The sequence below is a fragment of the Panulirus ornatus genome, chromosome 7 (genome assembly GCF_036320965.1).
Source record: "Panulirus ornatus isolate Po-2019 chromosome 7, ASM3632096v1, whole genome shotgun sequence".
Taxonomy (NCBI): Eukaryota; Metazoa; Arthropoda; class Malacostraca; order Decapoda; family Palinuridae; genus Panulirus; species Panulirus ornatus.
In genome coordinates, this window is record NC_092230.1 from 14,613,087 (window position 1) to 14,634,956 (window position 21,870).

General features: G+C 40.7%; 1 protein-coding gene across 1 annotated transcript in view; it reads right to left on the reverse strand.

Annotated features, from left to right (window-relative positions):
- The window catches only part of EDTP (Egg-derived tyrosine phosphatase), a 326,043-nt gene that overhangs the window by 82,190 nt on the left and 221,983 nt on the right, over nt 1-21,870 (reverse strand). The window contains exons 8-9 of the mRNA XM_071663269.1: nt 21,045-21,230; nt 9,450-9,592 (exon numbers count right to left, since the gene is read on the reverse strand). Of these exons, the coding sequence (XP_071519370.1) occupies nt 9,450-9,592; nt 21,045-21,230 (329 nt within the window). The remainder of the gene's footprint in view (nt 1-9,449; nt 9,593-21,044; nt 21,231-21,870) is intronic.

Below are 21,870 nucleotides of genomic sequence, written 5' to 3' on the forward strand. Positions count from 1 at the left end.
TCAAAACACCCTCTTCTGCTCTCTCAACCACGCTCTTTTTATTTCCACACATCTCTCTTACCCTTACATTACTTACTCGATCAAACCACCTCACACCACACATTGTCCTCAAACATCTCATTTCCAGCACATCCATCCTCCTGCGCACAACTCTATCCATAGCCCATGCCTCGCAACCATACAACATTGTTGGAACCACTATTCCTTCAAACATACCCATTTTTGCTTTCCGAGATAATGTTCTTTGACTTCCACACATTCTTCAAGGCTCCCAGGATTTTCGCCCCCTCCCCCACCCTATGATCTACTTCCGCTTCCATGGTTCCATCCGCTGCCAGATCCACTCCCAGATATCTGAAACACTTTACTTCCTCCAGTTTTTCTCCATTCAAACTTACCTCCCAATTGACTTGACCCTCAACCCTACTGTACCTAATAACCTTGTTCTTATTCACATTTACTCTTAACTTTCTTCTTTCACACACTTTACCAAACTCAGTCACCATAATAAATAAATATATTAATGAAATGTAATGAATTTCTCAGCTATCGAATCGCCGGATACTGAAGTAGACTCTGATGAAACGAGAACCAATCAAAAATACTTATTTGATATCTATGGAGCTATCTCAAAAGGTACAGTGGATGATAACAGCGAATCAAGTTCTATGTCTCTATGTTACAACATCTGAGCCTTCAAATACTTTGCAAATACAAGCTGAATTTATGATGAAAGTTTATGCATCTACGTGGTTCAAGATAAGGTGCACACCCTCCATCAAATATGGTGCTCAACATTTGCATGAAACCATTCCCTGTACTTGTCCCTTTGCTAGCAGTATCAAGCAAACTGTGAACCCTTTTATTCAAAGAAATGCATTCTTTGGGCACCCTGAGAACATCCTCAATAGCATAATTCATGATGAGAGAAACTTTGTTCTGAGATGGGATGGAGAAGAGTACTGTGGGCAAGAAAAGAGAAGCAGTGTTAGACTTTTTTAAAGTTCCTGATACTGATTTCAATGCAAAGGAATATTTTGAGATGACTGACTGGCACAATATTGATGTCACAGAGATCCTTTTGACAATGGACATCAAATATGAACCAATCTCGATCATCAAGAGTAGCAATCATACTGGAAATGAATATCTCAATATGCCATGCTATACACTAGCAATAGAATGCCATAAAAAATCAATTAGGTAAGCATCAACTAAAGTGTGTGGCCAATACACTAAATGGGTACATACAAACAAACCTTCAAAATAGAAAAGCTCTGCCAAAATCTGACTCAAAAAAAAGAACTCATGACTTAAAAAAAGCAAAGCTCCTTATACGTGTAGGAGGTTGGGAAGGACTTAGGATGGAACTCGGAATGCAGCTACATCCATGCTGTAAGTTCTGGGTTATTTCTGAAATACTGTACTTCTTTTTTCTGAAGTACAATACTTCAAAATTTGTGAAAAGCTGCATACAACAGACTATTTGTTAAATCTTAAAGGAAGACCACACAGTAAACTTTAAATTTCATTTTATATTAACAGTGAAATGACATATACAATAAAATGGTATTCATTTACAAATCTGATATTTCTGTAATGAAGGATGAGATGTCATTTTCACCTAATGCTATTCATATACTTCAATTAAATTCAAGACATCATTATCATAGCACCTATGGCTAAAGATACTGGTGCACATTTTTGCAATATTTTTTCTCATGGATCTACAACTTTTCCACACTCCTCCCATGTGAATATAAAAAATGTGTAATAATGATCCATCCCACACAAGTGATTACTGTTCCACTCTTAGATCTTCTCTGGACTACCATATATCATCTGTAAAATAAATTCACTACAGCCAAAAGCAAACTTACTATCAGCTTTTCATTCACCCAACTTTGAACACATCTTAACCTCAGTGGTGATGGCCTTATACTTATTAGCATTAAGAGAACTTAAAAGAGGCTTTTGTGGCATGATGCAAGAGGCAAAATATGTGCAATATACAGTATACTACAGCACAAAATACTGTAGCAATAGACTGTATCCATGCTAAGTGTATGTACACTTCTTGCACAGTGGTGGCAGAGCCACACTATCGTGCTGCCAGTCCAACGATAATCGAATTATTCCAAATTAAAGCTCATAAAAATCAAAAATGGACCATGCACATAGTTCTAAATATGGTGGAAACCAAATATGTGTAGATCTGAGGTAGTTCTATTTCAGTTTCTAAAAGATGGAACAGAAGGCTCCAACTGAGGAGTGCTTATTCTTTTAAAAAGCTCAGACTTATGTCTGAATGCAAACGAGAAGATACAAAAGGAGAGATAGGTAGTACGCTGGAGGCAAGGTACCTGGATGTTCTGGTTCTGACTGAAACAAAGCTCAAGGATATAGAGGTAAAGGCTGGGAGTGGTGGGAGGGCAAGTGCTAAGGAAGCAAACTTCAGATCGATGTGGGTAAAACTGAAAGTGGATTACGAAAGCTGGGTAATTATCATGGGGAAAGAAATACTGGAAGAGGAGAGAGAAATTTAGTATTGAGGAGCCATTTTGGGAAAGTTTGGTCATACAGTAGGAGAGGTAAGAGAGAAAGCAGCACAGGGTAGAAGAGTCAGTGGGTCCCTCAACAGAAAAATGATGGGTGGAGGTGAAGAATGGAAGAGAAGAAAGGATTAACAGACAACATAGTCCTCCCGAGCCTGACCTATGCAGCCAAAATGTAACCATGAAACAGGTCACAGAGATCTAGAAATCTATGTTATGGAAATGAGCTGTTAAAGAAAATTATGTGGTATGACTAGATGGAATGAATAAAGTAATGAGGAAGTGTATGAGTCCTTTGGTATGGCAGGAAATGCAAAGAGAATGAATTGTAAAGCAATAGAATGGGCAAAACATTGTACTTTGAGGTGGTTTGCAAATAAAGAAAGAATATAAAACAGGAAGTTTACAAGGAGAGTGCATGATAGTATGACTAAAGGGATACAGAAAAAAGTATGTAGGCATTACTGGATTACATACTACATGAACAGCTGCTGATAGGGGCAGCTTGTGGGATGTCTGATCATTACTTGGTTGAGGAAAGGTTGAAGATTTATACAAGTTTTTAAAAAAGAGGAAAGATACAAGTAAGAAGATGGTGGTGAAGTTAAGTGAGCTTAAAGAGAAGACGAGTAAAGATATATCTGGGTAGATGCATTGCAGAATGGTAAAAGGTGAGAGTAAATGAAGCTAAGGGAGTGGGTGAAGAATGGGAGGTATTTAGGGAAGTAGTGCTGACAAGGGTATGAGAAATTAATGCATAAAGCTGGTGGGTACGTGCAAAAGGGTAGTGAATCGTGGAATGGTGAAGTAATGTTACAAGTGAAAAAGAAGAGAGAGATATATGGGTAAGGAGCATGAATAACTGAGAGATCTACAATACCAAGTTGCAGGTCAAGAGGAGGGTACAGGGTTTGAAAAAAACATATGAGAGTTGGAGTGAGCCAGTATAAGCAAACGTCAGATACAATAAGTTGTTTTGGAAGGAGTTTAATATAAGTAAAAACAAAAAGGAACCAAAAGGAACACAAGTGAAGCAGGCAAATAGGTAAGTGTTAACTGGTAATGATGAAGCGTAGAGGAGACTCATTGAGTATTCTGCTGGATTTCCAAATGTGTTTGACAACAGGGTGGTTGAGCTAGAGAGGTATGCCAAGTGAGAGTCAAAGAAAGTGATTTGGTGAGGGAGGAAAAGGTGGTAAGAGTTGTATGTAACATGAGATGTGGCAAGGCAACTGGAATGGAGGTTACAAGGAAAAGGTGGAGACTAAATTAAGAGATAGAAGTATGTATTACAAATAATATTATACTTGACTGCCATTTCCCACATTACCAAGGTAGCACTAGGAAACACACACAGAAAGACCCATCCATTCATTTACACTTACACATTTCCTTTTTCTATGTTGAAGGCTCTAGTCATGGGCAAAAGTCCATATCAAGTGGTTTGGGAATGTCTAGGGAGTAAAGGCAGGGGTTAGTGAGAGGACAAGAGCAAGGGAAAGAGTAGCACTACTCCTGAAACAGGAGTGGTGGGAGTATGTCATAGAGTGGAAGAAAGTAAAATCTAGATTGGTATGGGTAAAACTGAAAGTGGATGGAGAGAGATGGGTGATTATTGGTGCATATGCACCTGGGCATGAGAAAAAGGATCATGAGAGGCAAGTGTTTTGGGAGCAGCTGAGTGAGTGTGTTAGTAGTTTTGATGCATGAGACCGGGTTATAGTGATGGGTGATTTGAATGCAAAGGTGAGTAGTGTGGCAGTCGAGGGAATAATTGGTGTACATGGGGTGTTCAGTGTTGTAAATGGAAATGGTGAAGAGCTTGTAGATTTATGTGCTGAAAAAGGACTGGTGATTGGGAATACCTGGTTTAAAAAGAGAGATATACATAAGTATATGTATATTAATGTGCTGAGAGGTGCAACTGGAGAGATGTCTGATCATTATCTTGTGGAGGCGAAGGTGAAGATTTGTAGAGGTTTTCAGAAAAGAAGAGAGAATGTTGGGGTGAAGAGAGTGGTGAGAGTAAGTGTGCTTGGGAAGGAGACTTGTAAGAGGAAGTACCAAGAGGGACTGAGTACAGAATGGAAATAGTTGAGAACAAAGGACGTAAGGGGAGTGGGGGAGGAATGGGATGTATTTAGGGAAGCAACGATGGCTTGTGCAAAAGATGCTTGTGGCATGAGAAGCATGGGAGGTGGGCAGATTAGAAAGGGTAGTGAGTGGTAGGATGAAGAAGCAAGATTATTAGTGAAAGAGGAGAGGCATTTGAATGATTTTGCAGGGAAATAATGCAAATGACTGGGAAATGTATAAAAGAAAGAGGCAGGTCAACAGAAAGGTGCAAGAGGCAAAAAAGAGGGCAAATGAGAGTTGGGGTGAGAGAGTATCATTAAATTTTAGGGAGAATAAAAAGATGTTCTGGAAGGAGGTAAATTAAGTGCGTAAGACAAGGGAACAAATGGGAACATCAGTGAAGGGGGATAATGGGGAGGTAGTAGTGGCGATGTGAGAAAGAGATGGAGTGAGTACTTTGAAGGTTTGTTGAATGTGTTTGATAAGAGTGGCAGATATAGGGTGTTTTGGTCGAGGTGATGTGCAAAGTGAGAGGGTTAGGGAGAAAGATTTGGTAAACAGAGAAGAGGTAGTAAAAGCTTAGCAGAAGATGAAAGCCGGCAAGGCAGCGGGTTTGGATGGTATTGCAGTGGAATTTATCAAAAAGGGGGTGACTGTATTGTTGACTGGTTGGCGAGGTTATTTAATGTATGTATGACTCATGGTGAGGTGCCTGAGGATTGGTGGAATGCTTGCATAGTGCCATTGTACAAAGGCAAAGGGGATAAAGGTGAATGCTCAAATTACAGAGGTAAAAGTTTGTTGAGTATTCCTGGGAAAATATATGGGAGGGTATTGATTGAGAGAGTGAAGGCATGTACAGAGCATCAGATTGGGGAAGATCAGTGTGGTTTCATAAGTGGTATAGGATGTGTGGATCAGGTGTTTGCTATGAAAAATGTATGCGAGAAATACTTAGAAAAGCAAACGGAGTTGTATGTAGCATTTATGGATCTGGAGAAGACATATGATAGAGATGCCCTGTGGAAGGTATTAAGAATATATGGTGTGGAAGTCAAGTTGTTAGAAGCAGTGAAAAGTTTTTATTGAGGATGTAAGGCATGTGTACGTGTAGGAAGAGAGGAAAGTGACTGGTTCTCAGTAAAAGTTGGTTTGTGGCACGGGTGTGTGATGTCTCCATGGTTGTTTAATTTGTTTATGGATGGGGTTGTTAGGGAGGTGAATGCAAGAGTTTTGGAAGGAGGGGCAAGTACGCAGTCTGTTGTGGATGAGAGAGCTTGGGAAGTGAGTCAGTTGTTCGCTGATGATACAGTGCTGGTGGCTGATTCGGGTGAGAAACTGCAGAAGCTGGTGACTGACTTTGGTAAACTGTGTGAAAGAAGAAAGCTGAGAGTAAATGTGAATAAGAGCAAGGTTATTAGGTACAGTAGGGTTGAGGGACAAGTCAACTGGGAGGTAAGTTTGAATGGAGAAAAAGTGGAGGAAGTGAAGTGTTTTAGATATCTGGGAGTGGATTTGGCAGCGGATGGAACCATGGAAGCGGAAGTGAATCATAGGGTGGGGGAGGGGGCGAAAGTTCTGGGAGCTTTGAAGAATGTGTGGAAGTCAAGAACGTTATCTTGGAAAGCAAAAATGGGTATGTAGGAATAGTGGTTCCAAAAATGTTATATGGTTACGAGGCGTGGGCTATAGATAGATTTGTGTGGAAAGGGGTGGATGTGCTGGAAATGAGATGGTTGAGGATAATATGTAGTGTGAGGTGGTTTGATCGAGTAAGTAATGAAAGGGTAAGAGAGATGTGTGGTAATAAAAAGAGTGTTGTTGAGAGAGCAGAAGAGGGTGAATTGAAATGGTTTGGTCACATGGAGAGAATGAGTAAGGAAAGATTGACAAAGAGGATATATGTGTCAGAGGTGGAGGGAATGAGGAGAAGTGGGAGACCAAACTGGAGGTGGAAGGATGGAGTGAAAAAGATTTTGACTGATTGGGGCCTGAACATGCAGGAGGGTGAAAGGTGTGCAAGGAATAGAGTGAATTGGAACGATGTGGTACACCAGGGTCGACGGATTGAACCAGGGTATGTGAAGTGTCTAAGGTAAACCATGGAAAGTTTTGTGGGGCCTGGATGTGGAAAGGGAACTGTGGTTTGGGTGCATTGTTACATGACAGCTAGAAACTGAGTGTGAACGAATGTGGCCTTTGTTGTCTTTTCCAAGCGCTACCTCGTGCACATGCGTTGGGAGGGGGTTGTCATTTCATGTGTGGCTGGGTGGTGACGGGAATGAAGAAGGGCAGACAGTATGAATTATGTACATGTGTATATAAGTATATGTTTGTGTGTGTATATATATGTATACGTTGAGATACATATGTGTGTGGGTGGGTTGGGCCATTCTTTCATCTGTTTCCTTGTGCTACCTTGCTAATGCGGGAGACAGCGACAAAGTATAATAAATAAAATAAAATAAGTAAAATAACATATTCAAACTTGCTTGCCTTCATCCATCCATTCTCAAAGGCACTCAGCCCCACAGGAAACAGCATATCCACCCCCTGATTCAGTTAGGTACTGCCAGGGAACATACGATAAAAAGCCACATCTGCCCACATCCACACATGAGATGTCATGTGTAATGCACCGAAATCACACCTTCTTATCCTCATCCAGGCCCCACAGACCTTTCAAGGTTTACCCTGGACATTTCATGTGCCCTGGTTCAATCCACTGATAGCAAGCTGACCCTAGTATATGACACCGATGGGTATATTAGTATGGAGTTTAAAAGATTTTGGGTTCTAAAGGGCCTGAACATGCAGATGAGTGATAAGTGTGCACAGGACAGAGTGAACTGGAGCAACATGCTATCAGAGGACTGAAGCAAGGCATATGAAGCAGCCAGGGGACACCACAAAAAGGTCTGTGGGGCCTGATTGAGGATAGGGGGCTGTGGTTTCGGTGCATTACATAACAGCTAGAAAATCATTTGAGTATATAAGGATTTTTTTTCATCTGTTTCTGACACTACCTTGCTACATGGGAAATGGTGGACAAGTATGAAATAAGAAAAAGAAAGTACAAATATAGAATCATAACATTAGAAACAAAGGCAGCTGGTGATGATGACTGCATATATGTCATTCAAGTTTAACCAAAGTATTTCTTCATTTCCTGCCCCAGGATCCCATTTCTGGAATTCCTGCAGAACACAGGAAGCTGGACATATCCAGTGGGTGAGACAACAGGTCAAAATGTGTGGTGATGTGAGTTTTAGTATGAGGTGAGTAGACTGTTAGGAAGCACATGTTCTATGTCTTTAGAGTGGAAGTTACATGTTGATTATTTGTTTGTAGAGTTGTAAATTGAGAAGTGGTATTACCAAACTCTGCATGTTTGCAGTTGGAGCTCAAGTGAAAAGCCCCCTTGGTAAGGCTGTTGATGATGACAAAAAGGAAAATCCCGTAAGCTGCTGGAATCCCTTAAGTGAAAGGGGTTTGGGAGTAAATTAACAACAATGATGATAATAAAGGCGAGTGGTGTCCAAAATGCATATGAGAGTAACTCGTATATGTCAGGGAAGGGCATATGTCCAATAGGGTTACCCATTTTTTTCCAGGCTTGTCTAGTCTTTAAAGTGTATGTGTTTCGGCAATATCACGCTTGTTAGGGTAGGAAAAAATCTGTGTGAACAAAATGCTTATGTGTGAAACTGGAGTAGGGATGATCTGTGAGTAAAGACTTCTCCAATGTTAAACAATATTTTTATTGTATCTAAAGGTTGGTAGTTGGATGTGTATGGTTGGGAAGATAAGGGAACAAGGCTGTTGCAAAGATGTGAATGCCAAGCTTTTTTTTAATAGGGTTTGAAGTGAAAGTATCTTTGTCTTACTGCATGGGTTCCAAAAGTTTGTGGTTACTAAGCAGCAAGTGATTTTTCAAAAGGCTTTGCTTTACATGATTTGCTGTTGTTGTGCTTGCTTTTGACAGGGTGGATGACCACAAAGGTGAGGCATAGTTTATGGTTGATCAGATGAAGCTTGCACAGGAAAAAAGTTTTTCCTTGTTCAAAACTAGTGCCAGTATTCTGAGATCATTCAGTTTAAGGCCACTGTGAATGTTTCTGGTGTATAAATCAAATGTCCTGAGTGTTGTATGTGACAACTAGTATGGTCACACTTCTGTTAAATGGGAATTGTGAACCACTCAGGGTTGTAAGAGGGGTGCACTGGATTCATGTTAGTCCAGATTTTTGCGGGGCTGCAGATATTCTGTTTTGATGAGCAAATGTTCTTGTGTGATGTAATGATGCATGTTTGTGCGTGAGTAGTGCCAGGGTGTGATGTGACCGTGAGTTCATCTGCATATGAAAGGACTTTCAAGGAGTGACCTACAGAAGGAGATGGGAGGTCACATAAGAAGAAACTGAAGAAGGTGGGAGAAAGAAATATTTGAAAAAATTCATTGTAGAGTTAGTATGCTTTGGAGATGAAAGCTTTGTTTGTAACTGACTTCCCAGTCAACTATAAAACTGGTTAATCACTTTGTATCATTTTTGGGGAGGGAAGCATTAAGCATCTTTTGTGAAAAGATGTATCAGAGAACACTGTCAAATGGTTTGTTATGCTACTAATATTTCATGAGGATAATTTTCTATTTGTTAAAATTCATATTTAATTCTGTAAAAGTCAGCTTTGTTCAGACTTTTGCAAAACAAAGCCCTATAAAAAAAATTAGCTTTTAAATGCAGAAAAAAGAAATTTACAACTAGGCATCAAGCTAACACCTACCTTTCACGTAAGTTGTTATGTTCAGAGACTTACTTTCTTCCCACACTGAAGTCATCCGAGGTGATAAACTTGAGAAAGTAGAAGCAAAAGAAGAAGATTTCTTCACCTTTACTTAAACGGTCTTGAAGATCATGGCCAAATGCCATCCAGTCGTAGGCAATAGTGAGATAGAGAATCTGGTATGGATCAAAGATGAAAATTACAGCCCTGAAATTCTGGTTATGATTTTAAATGCATAAAGAATAAATCAAGAGATACCATAAATTATGGACTATAAGATGACCTGATGTACTGGACAACCTTGCCCTTTTCAGCTTAAAATTCTGATTTAGACATTTAACTGCTTTATAAATCAATCCCCTAATACAGAGGTGCTGTTACAAAAGCTATATCAAGAATTAAGTAAACATTTGGTGTTTAATATTGCTTTCAAAGAAACTTACAGCATTTATTCATTATTTCAGCTACAATACGTCATCTATAATCATACTTGATCACCGCTTCCCATGTCAGCAAGGTAGCAATAGGAAACAGACGAAGAAAGAATGGCCCACACACTCATGAAGACATATATATATATATAAGCACCAATACATGCACACATACATACATATACATATCAACATAAACACATATACATATGCATACAAAGAAATACACATGTATACACATAAACATACTCATTCTTGCTTCCCTTAATCCATTTCCAGCACTACCCTGCCCCACAGGAAACAGCATCGCTACCCCCTGCTTCAGCGTAGCAGCACCAGGAAAATAGACAAAAAAGGCCACATTCCCTCTCACTTAATCTCTAGCTGTCATGTGTAATGCACCCAAACCACAGCTCCATTTCCACGTCCAGGACCCACAAAACTTTCCATGGTTTACCCCAGACGTTTCACATGCCCTGGTTCAATCCTTTGACAGCACGTCGGCCCTGGTATACGACATCGTTCCAATTCACTCTATTCTTTGCACGGCTTTCTCCCTCCTGTAAGTTCAGTCCCCGATCACTCAATATCTTTTTCACTCCATCATTCCACCTCTAATTTAGTCTCCCACATCTCATTCCCTCCACCTCTGACACATATATCCTCTTCGTCAATCTTTCCTCACTCATTCTCTCCAAGTAAGGAAACCAATTCGATACACCCTCTTCTGCTCTCTCAGCGACAAAAGTATAAAAAAAAAAAAAAAAAAAAAAAAAAAATATATATATATATATATATATATATATATATATATATATATATATATATACATATATTTTATATATTTTTTTTTTTTGCTTTGTCGCTGTCTCCCGCGTTTGCGAGGTAGCGCAAGGAAACAGATGAAAGAAATGGCCCAACCCACCCCCATACACATGTATATACATACGTCCACACATGCAAATATACATACCTACACAGCTTTCCATGGTTTACCCCAGACGCTTCACATGCCTTGATTCAATCCACTGACACCACGTCAACCCTGGTATACCACATCGCTCCAATTCACTCTATTCCTTGCCCTCCTTTCACCCTCCTGCATGTTCAGGCCCCGATCACACAAAATCTTTTTCACTCCATCTTTCCACCTCCAATTTGGTCTCCCTCTTCTCCTCGTTCCCTCCACCTCCGACACATATATCCTCCTGGTCAATCTTTCCTCACTCATTCTCTCCATGTGCCCAAACCATTTCAAAACCCCCTCTTCTGCTCTGTCAACCACGCTCTTTTTATATCCACACATCTCTCTTACCCTTACGTTATTTACTCGATCAAACCTCCTCACACCACACATTGTCCTCAAACATCTCATTTCCAGCACATCCTTCCTCCTGCGCACAACTCTATCCATAGCCCACGCCTCGCAACCATACAACATTGTTGGAACCACTATTCCTTCAAACATACCCATTTTTGCTTTCCGAGATAATGTTCTCAACTTCCATACATTCTTCAAGGCTCCCAGGATTTTCGCCCACTCCCCCACCCTATGATCCACTTCCGCTTCCATGGTTCCATCTGCTGCCAGATCCACTCCCAAATATCTAAAACACTTTACTTCCTCCAGTTTTTCTCCATTCAAACTTACCTCCCAATTGACTTGACCCTCAACCCTATATATATATATATATATATATATATATCTTTTTTATTATACTTTGTCGCTGTCTCCCGCGTTTGCGAGGTAGCGCAAGGAAACAGACGAAAGAAATGGCCCAACCCCCCCATACACATGTATATACATACGTCCACACGCGCAAATATACATACCTACACAGCTTTCCATGGTTTACCCCAGACGCTTCACATGCCTTGATTCACTCCACTGACAGCACGTCAACCCCGGTATACCACATCGCTCCAATTCACTCTATTCCTTGCCTTCCTTTCACCCTCCTGCATGTTCAGGCCCCGATCACACAAAATCTTTTTCACTCCATCTTTCCACCTCCAATTTGGTCTCCCTCTTCTCCTCGTTTCCTCCACCTCCGACACATATATCCTCTTGGTCAATCTTTCCTCACTCATTCTCTCCATGTGCCCAAACCACTTCAAAACACCCTCTTCTGCTCTCTCAACCACGCTCTTTTTATTTCCACACATCTCTCTTACCCTTACGTTACTCACTCGATCAAACCACCTCACACCACACATTGTCCTCAAACATCTCATTTCCAGCACATCCATCCTCTTGCGCACAACTCTATCCATAGCCCACGCCTCGCAACCATACAACATTGTTGGAACCACTATTCCTTCAAACATACCCATTTTTGCTTTCCGAGATAATGTTCTCGACTTCCACACATTCTTCAAGGCCCCCAGAATTTTCGCCCCCTCCCCCACCCTATGATCCACTTCCACTTCCATGGTTCCATCCGCTGCCAGATCCACTCCCAGATATCTAAAACACTTCACTTCCTCCAGTTTTTCTCCATTCAAACTCACCTCCCAATTGACTTGACCCTCAACCCTACATATATATATATATATATATATATATATATGTATTTTTTTTTCTATTTTGCTTTGTCGCTGTCTTGTGCGTTGGCGAAGTAGCGCAAGGAAACATGAAAGAAATGGCCCAACACACCCACATACACATGTATATAGATACACGTCCACACACGCAAATATACATACCTACACATCTCAACATATACATACATATACACAGACACACATTCATACTGTCTGCCTTTATTCATTCCCATCGCCACCCCGCCACACATGGAATAACATCCCTCCCGCTCATGTGCGCAAGGTAGCGCTAGGAAAAGACAACAAAGGCCACATTCATTCACATTCATTCTCTAGCTGTCATGTAATAATGCACCGAAACCACAGCTCCCTTTCCACATCCAGGGCCCACACATCTTTCCATGGTTTACCCCAGACGCTTCACATGCCCTGGTTCAATCCACTGACAGCATGTCGACCCCAGTATACCACATGGTTCCAATTCACTCTATTCCTTGCACGCCTTTCACCCTCCTGCATGTTCAGGCCACAATCAATCAAAATCTTTTTCACTCCATCTTTCCACCTCCAATTTGGTCTCCCACTTCTCGTCATTCCCTCCACCTTTGACACATAATCCTCTTGGTCAATCTTTCCTCACTCATTCTCTCCATGTGACCAAACCATTTCAAAACACTCTCTTCTGCTCTCTCAACCACACTCTTTTTATTACCACACATCTCTCTTACCCTATTATTATTTACTCGATCAAACCACCTCACACCACATATTGTCCTCAAACATCTCATTTCCAGCACATCCACCCTCCTGCGCACAACTATATCCATAGCCCAGGTCTTGCAACCATATAACATTGTTGGAACCACTATTCCTTCAAACATACCCATTTTTGCTTTCCGAGATAATGTTCTCGACTTACATTCATTCTTCAACGCTCCCAGAACTTTTACCCCCTCCCCCACCCTATGATTCACTTCCATTTCCATGGTTCCATCTGCTGCCAAACCCACACCCAGATATCTAAAACACTTTACTTCCTCCAGTTTTTCTCCATTCAAACTTACCTCCCAATTGACTTGTCTCTCAAACCTACTGTACCTAAAAATTTGCTCTACTTCACATTTACTCTCAGCTTTCTTCTTTCACACACTTTACCAAACTAAGTCACCAGCTTCTGCAGTTTCTCACACGAATCAGCCAACAGAGCTGTATCATCAGAGAACAACAACTGACACTTCCCAAGCTCTCTCATCCACAACAAACTCCATACTTGCCCCTCTTTCCAAAACTCTTGCATTCACCTCCCTAACATAACCCCATCCATAAACAAATTAAACAACCATGGAGACATCACACACCTCTGACGTAAACCAACATTCACTCAGAACCAATCACTTTCCTCTCTTCCTTCATGTACACATGCCTTACATCCTTGATAAAAACTTTTCAATGCTTCTAACAACTTGCCTCCCACACCATATATTCTTAATACCTTTCACAGAGCATCTCTATCAACTCTATCATATGCCTTCTCCAGATCCATAAATGCTACATATAAATCCATTTGCTTTTCAAAGTATTTCTTACATACATTCTTCAAAGCAAACACCACTTCCACACTTCTGAAACCACACTGCTCTTCCCCAATCTGATGCTCTATACATGCATTCACCCTCTCAATCAGTATCCTACCATATAATTTCCTAGGAATACTCAACAAACTTATACCTCTGTAATTTGAGCACTCACTCTTATCCCCTTTGCCTTTGTACAATGGCACTATGCAAGCATTCCGCCAATCCTCAGGCACCTCACCATGAGTCATACATACATTAAATAACCTTACCAACCAGTCAATGATACAGTCACCCCCTTTTTCAAATAAATTCCACTGCAATACCATCAATCCTGCTGCCTTTGCTGGTTTTCATCTTCCGCAAAGCTTTTACTATCTCTTCTCTGTTTACCAAATCATTCTCCCTAACCCTCTCACTTTGCATACCACCTTGACCAAAACATCCTATTTCTGCCACTCTTTGCATACCACCTTGACCAAAACACCCTATTTCTGCCACTCTATCATCAGACACATTCAACAAACCTTCAAAATACTCACTCCATCTCCTTCTCACATCAACACTACTTGTTATCACCTCCCCATTAGCCCCCTTCACTGATGTTCCCATTTGTTCCCTTGCCTTACACACTTTCTTTACCTCCTTCCAAAACATCTTTCCATTCTCCCTAAAATCTAATGATACTCTCTCACCCCAACTCTCATTTGTCCTCTTTTTCACGTCTTGCACCTTTCTCTTGACCTCCTGCCTCTTTCTTTTATACATCTCCCACTCATTTGCATTATTTCCCTGCAAAAATCGTCCAAATGCCTCTCTCTTCTCTTTCACTAATAATCTTACTTCTTCATCCCACCACTCACTACTCTTTCTAATCTGCCCACCTCCCACGTTTCTCATGCCACAAGCATCTTTTGTGCAAGCCATCACTGCTTCCCTAAATACATCCCATTCCTCCCCCAACTCCCCTTACCTCCTTTGTTCTCACCTTTTTTCATTCTGTACTCAGTCTCTTCTGGTACTTACTCACACAAGTCTCCTTCCCAAGCTCAATTACTCTCACCACTCTTCACCCTAACATTCTCTCTTCTTTTCTGAAAACCTCTACAAATCTTCACCTTAGCCTCCACAAGATAATGATCAGACATCCCTCCAGTTGCAACTCTCAGCACATTAACATCCAAAAGTCTCTCTTTCTCGCGCCTATCAATTAACACGTAATCTAATAACGCTCTCTGGACATCTCTCCTACTTACATACGTATACTTATGTATATCTCTCTTTTTAAACCAGGTATTCCCAATCACCAGTCCTTTTTTTAGCACATAAATCTACAAGCTCTTCACCATTTCCATTTACAACACTGAACACCCCATGTACACCAATTATTCCCTCAACTGCCACATTACTCACCTTTGCATTCAAATCACCCATCACTATAACCTGGTCTCGTGCATCAAAACTACTAACACACTCACTCAACTGCTCCCAAAACTCTTACCTCTCATGATCTTTCTTCTCATGCCCAGGCGCATATGCACCAATAATCACCCATCTCTCTACATCCACTTTCAGTTTTACCCATATCAATCTAGAGTTTACTTTCTTACACTCTATGACATACTCCCACCACTCCTGTTTCGGGGGTAGTGCTACTCCTTCCCTTGCTCTTTTCCTCTCACTAACCCTTAACTTTACTCCCAAAACATTCCCAAACCACTCTTCCCTTTATCCATTTTTTTATACTTATTATACTTGGTCACTGTCTCCCACATTAATGAGGTAAGGCAAGGAAGCAGACAAAAGAATGGCCAAACCCACCTACATACACATATATATACATAAACGGCCACACACGCACATATATACACCCATACATTTCAACGTATACATACATATACATTCACAGACATATACATATATACACATGTAGATATCCATACATGCTGCCTTCATCCATTCCTGTCGCCACCCTGCCACACATGAAATGTCACCCTCCTCAAACATTTCATTTCCAACACATCCACCCTTCTCCACACAATCTTATCTATAGCCCATGCTTCGCACCCTTATAAATTGTTGGAACCACTATTCCTTCAAACATACCCATTTTTGGTCTTCAACATAATGTTCTCGCTTTCCACACATTCTTGAACGCTCCCAGAACCTTCACCCCCTTCCCCACCCTGTGACTGTCTTCCACTTCCAGAGTTCCATCCGCTGCTAAGTCCATCCCAAATATCTAAAACATTTCACTTCCTCCAGTTTTTTCCATTCAAACTTACCTCCCAATTAACTTGTCCCTCAACCCTACTGAACCTAATAACCTTGCACTTTTTCACATTTACTCTGAACTTCCTTCTTTCACATACTTTACCAAACTCAGTCACCAGCTTCTGTAGTTTTTCACCCGAATCAGCCACTAGTGCTGTATCATCAGCAAACAACAACCGACTCACTTCCCCACCCTCTCATCCACAATATATATAAATTAATTTTTCTTATTATACATAATCACTGTTTCCCGTATCAGCGAGATAGTGCCAGGAAACATACGAAGAATAGCCCATCCACTCATATACTAATATATGTACATAAATGCCCATATACATACATATACATTTCAACATATGCATACATATACACAGACACATACATTTATACACAAGTGCATATTCATACCTGCTTGCCTTCATCCATTTCTGTTGCTACCCCTACCAACAGGAAATAGCATCGCTACCCCCCACTTTAGCGAGGTACCGCCAGAAAAACAGACAAAAAAAACCACATTCTTTCACACTCAATCTCCAGCTGTCATGTGTAATGCACCAAAATCACAGCTCCCTATAAACATCCAGGCTCCACAAAACTTTCCATGGTTTACCCCGATGCTTCAAATGCCCTGGTTCAGTCCAATGACAGCACGTCATCCCCAGCATACCATATCTTTCCAATTCACTCGATTCCTTGCATGCCTCTCACCCTCCTGTATGTTCAGGCCCTGATTGCTCAAAATCTTTTTCACTCCATCCTTCCACCTCCAATTTGGTATCCTGCTTCTCCTTGTTCCCTCCACCTCTGACACATATATCCTCTTTGTCAAGCTTTCTTCACTCATTCTCTCCATGTGTCCAAACCATTTCAACACACCCTCTTTTGCTCTCTCAACCATGCTCTTTTTATTTCCACAAACTCTTCAGCTCTCTCAAACATGCTCTTTTTATTTCCACAAGTCCAAACCATTTCAACACACCCTCTTCTGCTCTCTCAACCATGCTCTCTTTATTTCCACACAGCTCTCTTACCCTTTAATTGCTTACTCAATCAAACCACCTCACACCATATAGTATCCTCACACATTTCACTTCCAATACATCCATCCTCCTCCATACAACGCTATCTATAGCCCACGCCTTTCCACCACATAACATGTTGGAACTACTATTCCTTCAAACATTCCAATTTCTGTCTGAGATAATGTTTTCTCCTTCCACACATTCTTCTTTGCTCCCAAAACCTTAGTCCCCTCCCCCACCCTATGACTCACTTCCACTTCCATGGTTCCATCCGCTGCTAAGTCCACTACCAGATATCTAAAACATTTTACTTCCTCCAATTTTTCTCCATTCAAACTTACATCTCAATCAACTTATCCCTCAACCCTACTGAGCCTAATAACCTTGCTCTTATTCACATTTACTCTCAACTTTTGCCTTTCACACTTTTCCAAACTCAGTCACCAACCTCTGCAGTTTCTCTCTCTCGAAGCAACCATTAAAGCTGTATCATCGGGGAAACAAAAAAGACTCACTTCCCAAGCCCTCTCATCCACAACAGACTTCATACTCACACTTCTCTCAAAGACTCTTGCATTTACCTCCCTAACCACCTCACCCATAAACAAATTAAACAATCATGGGGACATCATGCACCCCTACCGCAGACCGACATTCATTGGAAACCAATCACTCTCCTCTCTTAATACTCATATGCATGACTTACATCCTTGGTAAAAACTTTTCACTGCTTCTAGAAACTTACCTCCTACACCATATAATCTTAAGACCTTCCAAAAAGCATCTCTATCAACCCTATCAAATGCCTTTTTCAGATCCATAAATGCTACAAACAAATCCATCTGTTTTTCTAAGTATTTCCCACATACATTCTTCAAAGCAAACACCTGATCCACACATCCTCTACCACTTCTGAAACCACAATGCTCTTCCTCAATCTGATGCTCTGTACATGTCTTTACCCTCTCAATCAATAACCTCCCATATAATTTCAATAACCTCCCATATAATTTCAATAACCTCCCATATAATTTCCCAGGAATCCTTAACAGACTTATGCCTCTGTTATTTGAACACTCACCTTTATCCCCTTTGCCTTTGTACAACGGCACTATGCATGCATTCCGCCAATCTTCAGGCACTTCACCATGGTCCATACATACAATGAATATCCTTACCAACCAATCTACAATGCAGTCACCCCCTTTTTATAAATTCCACTGCAATACCATTGAAACCTGCAGCCTTGCCAGATTTCATCTGCAAAGCTTTCACTACCTCTTCTTTGTTAACCAAACCATTATCCTTTAGGATGGTAAATAATACTTACATATCTCCTGCCTCTCATACAAAGCATCTAAGAGGAGTGTGGGTGGGGGAAGAAAATACCCCTTACCTGCATTATTCACTTCTAAAAGAAGGAACAAGAAAAACCATGCAAAGTTTTTTCTTGAAATCAAAGTTGTCTGTTCCTGATACTCATCACTATGGTGGGAAAGATGAAAAGCTATAAAAAGGTGTTTGCACACAGTTTTTCTATCATAATGGGTGCAAGGCGAAATGGGTCAATCTATCTCTGCTGCTACCAAGAGAAAGACCTCAGACAACAGACGCACTGCACCCTCCTATTTCTGTTAAATCAGAGTTTCTAATTATTTCACTAACATTTGGAGTCCTACTTATGTTTGTGTTGAACACCATCCACCGAGTACTTCACCAAATATTTTACTTCTTTCAGCCACCCTATTGTCGAGTAAAGTTTTCATGAATTTCTTTTACATCTCTTAACAATCTACATCCAAAATTCCACTCTAAATGAAAAGTTTGTGCTGAATCCAACACCAAAATATCTACTGCATGCCTCATGATCCTTGAATCTCCAAAATTCTGATGTCAAATGGCTTAAGATTTATCTGTCAATCAACATGATTTTTTTCCCTTCAACTATTACTTTCCTAACTCTACCTAACTATTTGACACCTGTTCCAGTTGGAACTCCCTCAAAGGGGTGGCCACAGAAACAGTCACCATGACTAAAGAACTCCAGTCCTGCTTCTTAGCCCTTAGTGCCTCACCCTTAACAGGCCACTGACAAAGGGCAAGTCCAGCACAGTGTTTGCAGAGGCTCCTACCCAATGTTCCTATTGACTGCTTCTAATGCTTCTACCTATCACTTTTACCTAATGTTTCTACCTAATAATCCTGCTTAAATGTTCCTACCTACTACTTCAATCTACTGCTCCTACCATTTTGCTGAAAGACAGGGCTAGCTCAAAGTGCCCACCACAGGAAAATCTAAGCCAAGGTACTTCACCCATGATGCTTAACATACACAATAATTTGAAATCCTCCCACTGGGAGGAATCTTTAATGACATGAGGCAAGTAATCAAGCACCCTACCTATATTCCAATAATGTGTTGAGGGAAGGGAAGAAAAAGAAAGCAAGAGGGGAAGATGTGGAATACAAGTGTGGTGGAAAAGGAAAATAGTGAGGTAAGAGTGAAGAAGGAAAGAAATTATATGAAAAGAGGGATACAGCTAAGGGGGTGGAAGATGAATAAAGTGTGAAGGTAAAGTTGGATGGAGGAGGATAAGGGGTGTGGGAAGTGTGGTGGGAAGGGGAGAAAAGTGTCAAGAGTGAAGAAAGTGGAAATGAAAGATATGTGGAGAGAGAGAGAGAGAGAGAGAGAGAGAGAGAGAGAGAGAGAGAGAGAGAGAGAGAGAGACAGAGAGAGAGAGAGAGAGAGAGACACAGAGAGAGAGAGAGAGAGAGAGAGAGAGAGAGAGAGAGAGAGAGAGAGAGAGAGAGAGAGAGAGAGAGAGAGAGAGAGAGAGAGACAGAGAGAGAGAGAGAGAGAGAGAGAGAGAGAGAGAGAGACAGAGAGAGAGAGAGAGAGACACAGAGAGAGAGAGAGAGAGACACAGAGAGAGAGAGAGAGAGAGAGAGAGAGAGAGAGAGAGAGAGAGAGAGAGAGAGAGAGAGAGAGAGAGAGAGAGAGAGAAATGTAGGAAAAATGTCTTTAATACATCCCAAAAAATATGATCAACCAAAACTCTGATTCCTTACACATCAACTTGTGAACTGCTGTGCCATATATTTGAATATCTTGACACTCATACTTTGAATTCTAAGGATTTTGCAATACTAACTGTTGTGATTAAGTCAATACTAACTGTTGTGATTAAGTGGTTTACGAATTCATCATGGCAGGGGTCAGGCAATGGCTGTTACACAGCATATGATAAGCCTTATGTAATGGCATCTGAGAGGAATTACTTGTACCCAATAGCAGCATTCCCACTGTTACTCCTAGAAGTTAGAGTGAGTGTAGCAGTCTTCTTCTACAACTGCACAGTCAACAGTAAAATAGACCAACTTGTATCATTTCTTAAGCCTTCTCTCACTGAAAGTTTCAGCAACTCCAAAGTATGAAAGCTGCTACATAAGCTATGCACAAGGGAAAAATCTGCCAATTAACCATTGGAATAAAAGGAGAAAACAAAAAATAATTATCGTATGAGTATGTGCAGTATCTATCACAGGTAAATAGGAACAAAACTAATGATAATGGAGTTGAATCTGAAAAAACTGCTAACAGTAAACCATTCAATATTTTCTTAATGTTTGAGATATCTAATTCTGCAATCAACTGCTTAAGCTAATCCTACATTTATGCTCATCACTCATAAAAAACTAAGGGAAGATATTTCAAACTGTGACAAAAACGAAAGATATGCAATGCAAGAAACTCATAATTCAAACAGAACAATTTGAACTCACCTGAGTATGGTCAAGGGATGAGTGAATTAGCCCATCCGCCCAAAGTGAGAGTCTGAGAAGGGAGACGAACAGTGGAGTACGGTCCCAACCAGATATACAATGAACGAGTATACCATGGGACCCTTCATGTGCATATGTTATCAAGAGTTTCAGGTAATTCTGGCTCAGCCTCAGCAGATCCCATTTCTGTTGCATGAAATATGCTAATAAATATTACAACGTTTCAATTAGCTAGTCAAAATACAACACACTTCTCTTTAATAAACAAAAGTTTGACTCAAGCAGAGCCTTCACTTAAATTCTAGTACTTTTAAAGCCATCTACATTTCCCGTTATATCTGGTCTCCATGTAATATATGACACGTGTCTCAATAAAATACTTCTATCTACACACTGTACCCAAATCTGAATACGCAAGAAGTGTACATCTTCACTTCTTCCACCGTCATTGCCATTCCACAATCAGCATTCAATGGTGCTGTTCATACCACCTTTATCATACCACCTTTTTTTTTTTTTTTTTTTTTTTTTTTTTTTTAATACTTTGTCGCTGTCTCCCGCGTTTGCGAGGTAGCGCAAGGAAACAGACGAAAGAAATGGCCCAACCCCCCCCATACACATGTACATACACACGTCCACACACGCAAATATACATACCTACACAGCTTTCCATGGTTTACCCCGGACGCTTCACATGCCTTGATTCAATCCACTGACAGCACGTCAACCCCTGTATACCACATCGCTCCAATTCACTCTATTCCTTGCCCTCCTTTCACCCTCCTGCATGTTCAGGCCCCGATCACACAAAATCCTTTTCACTCCA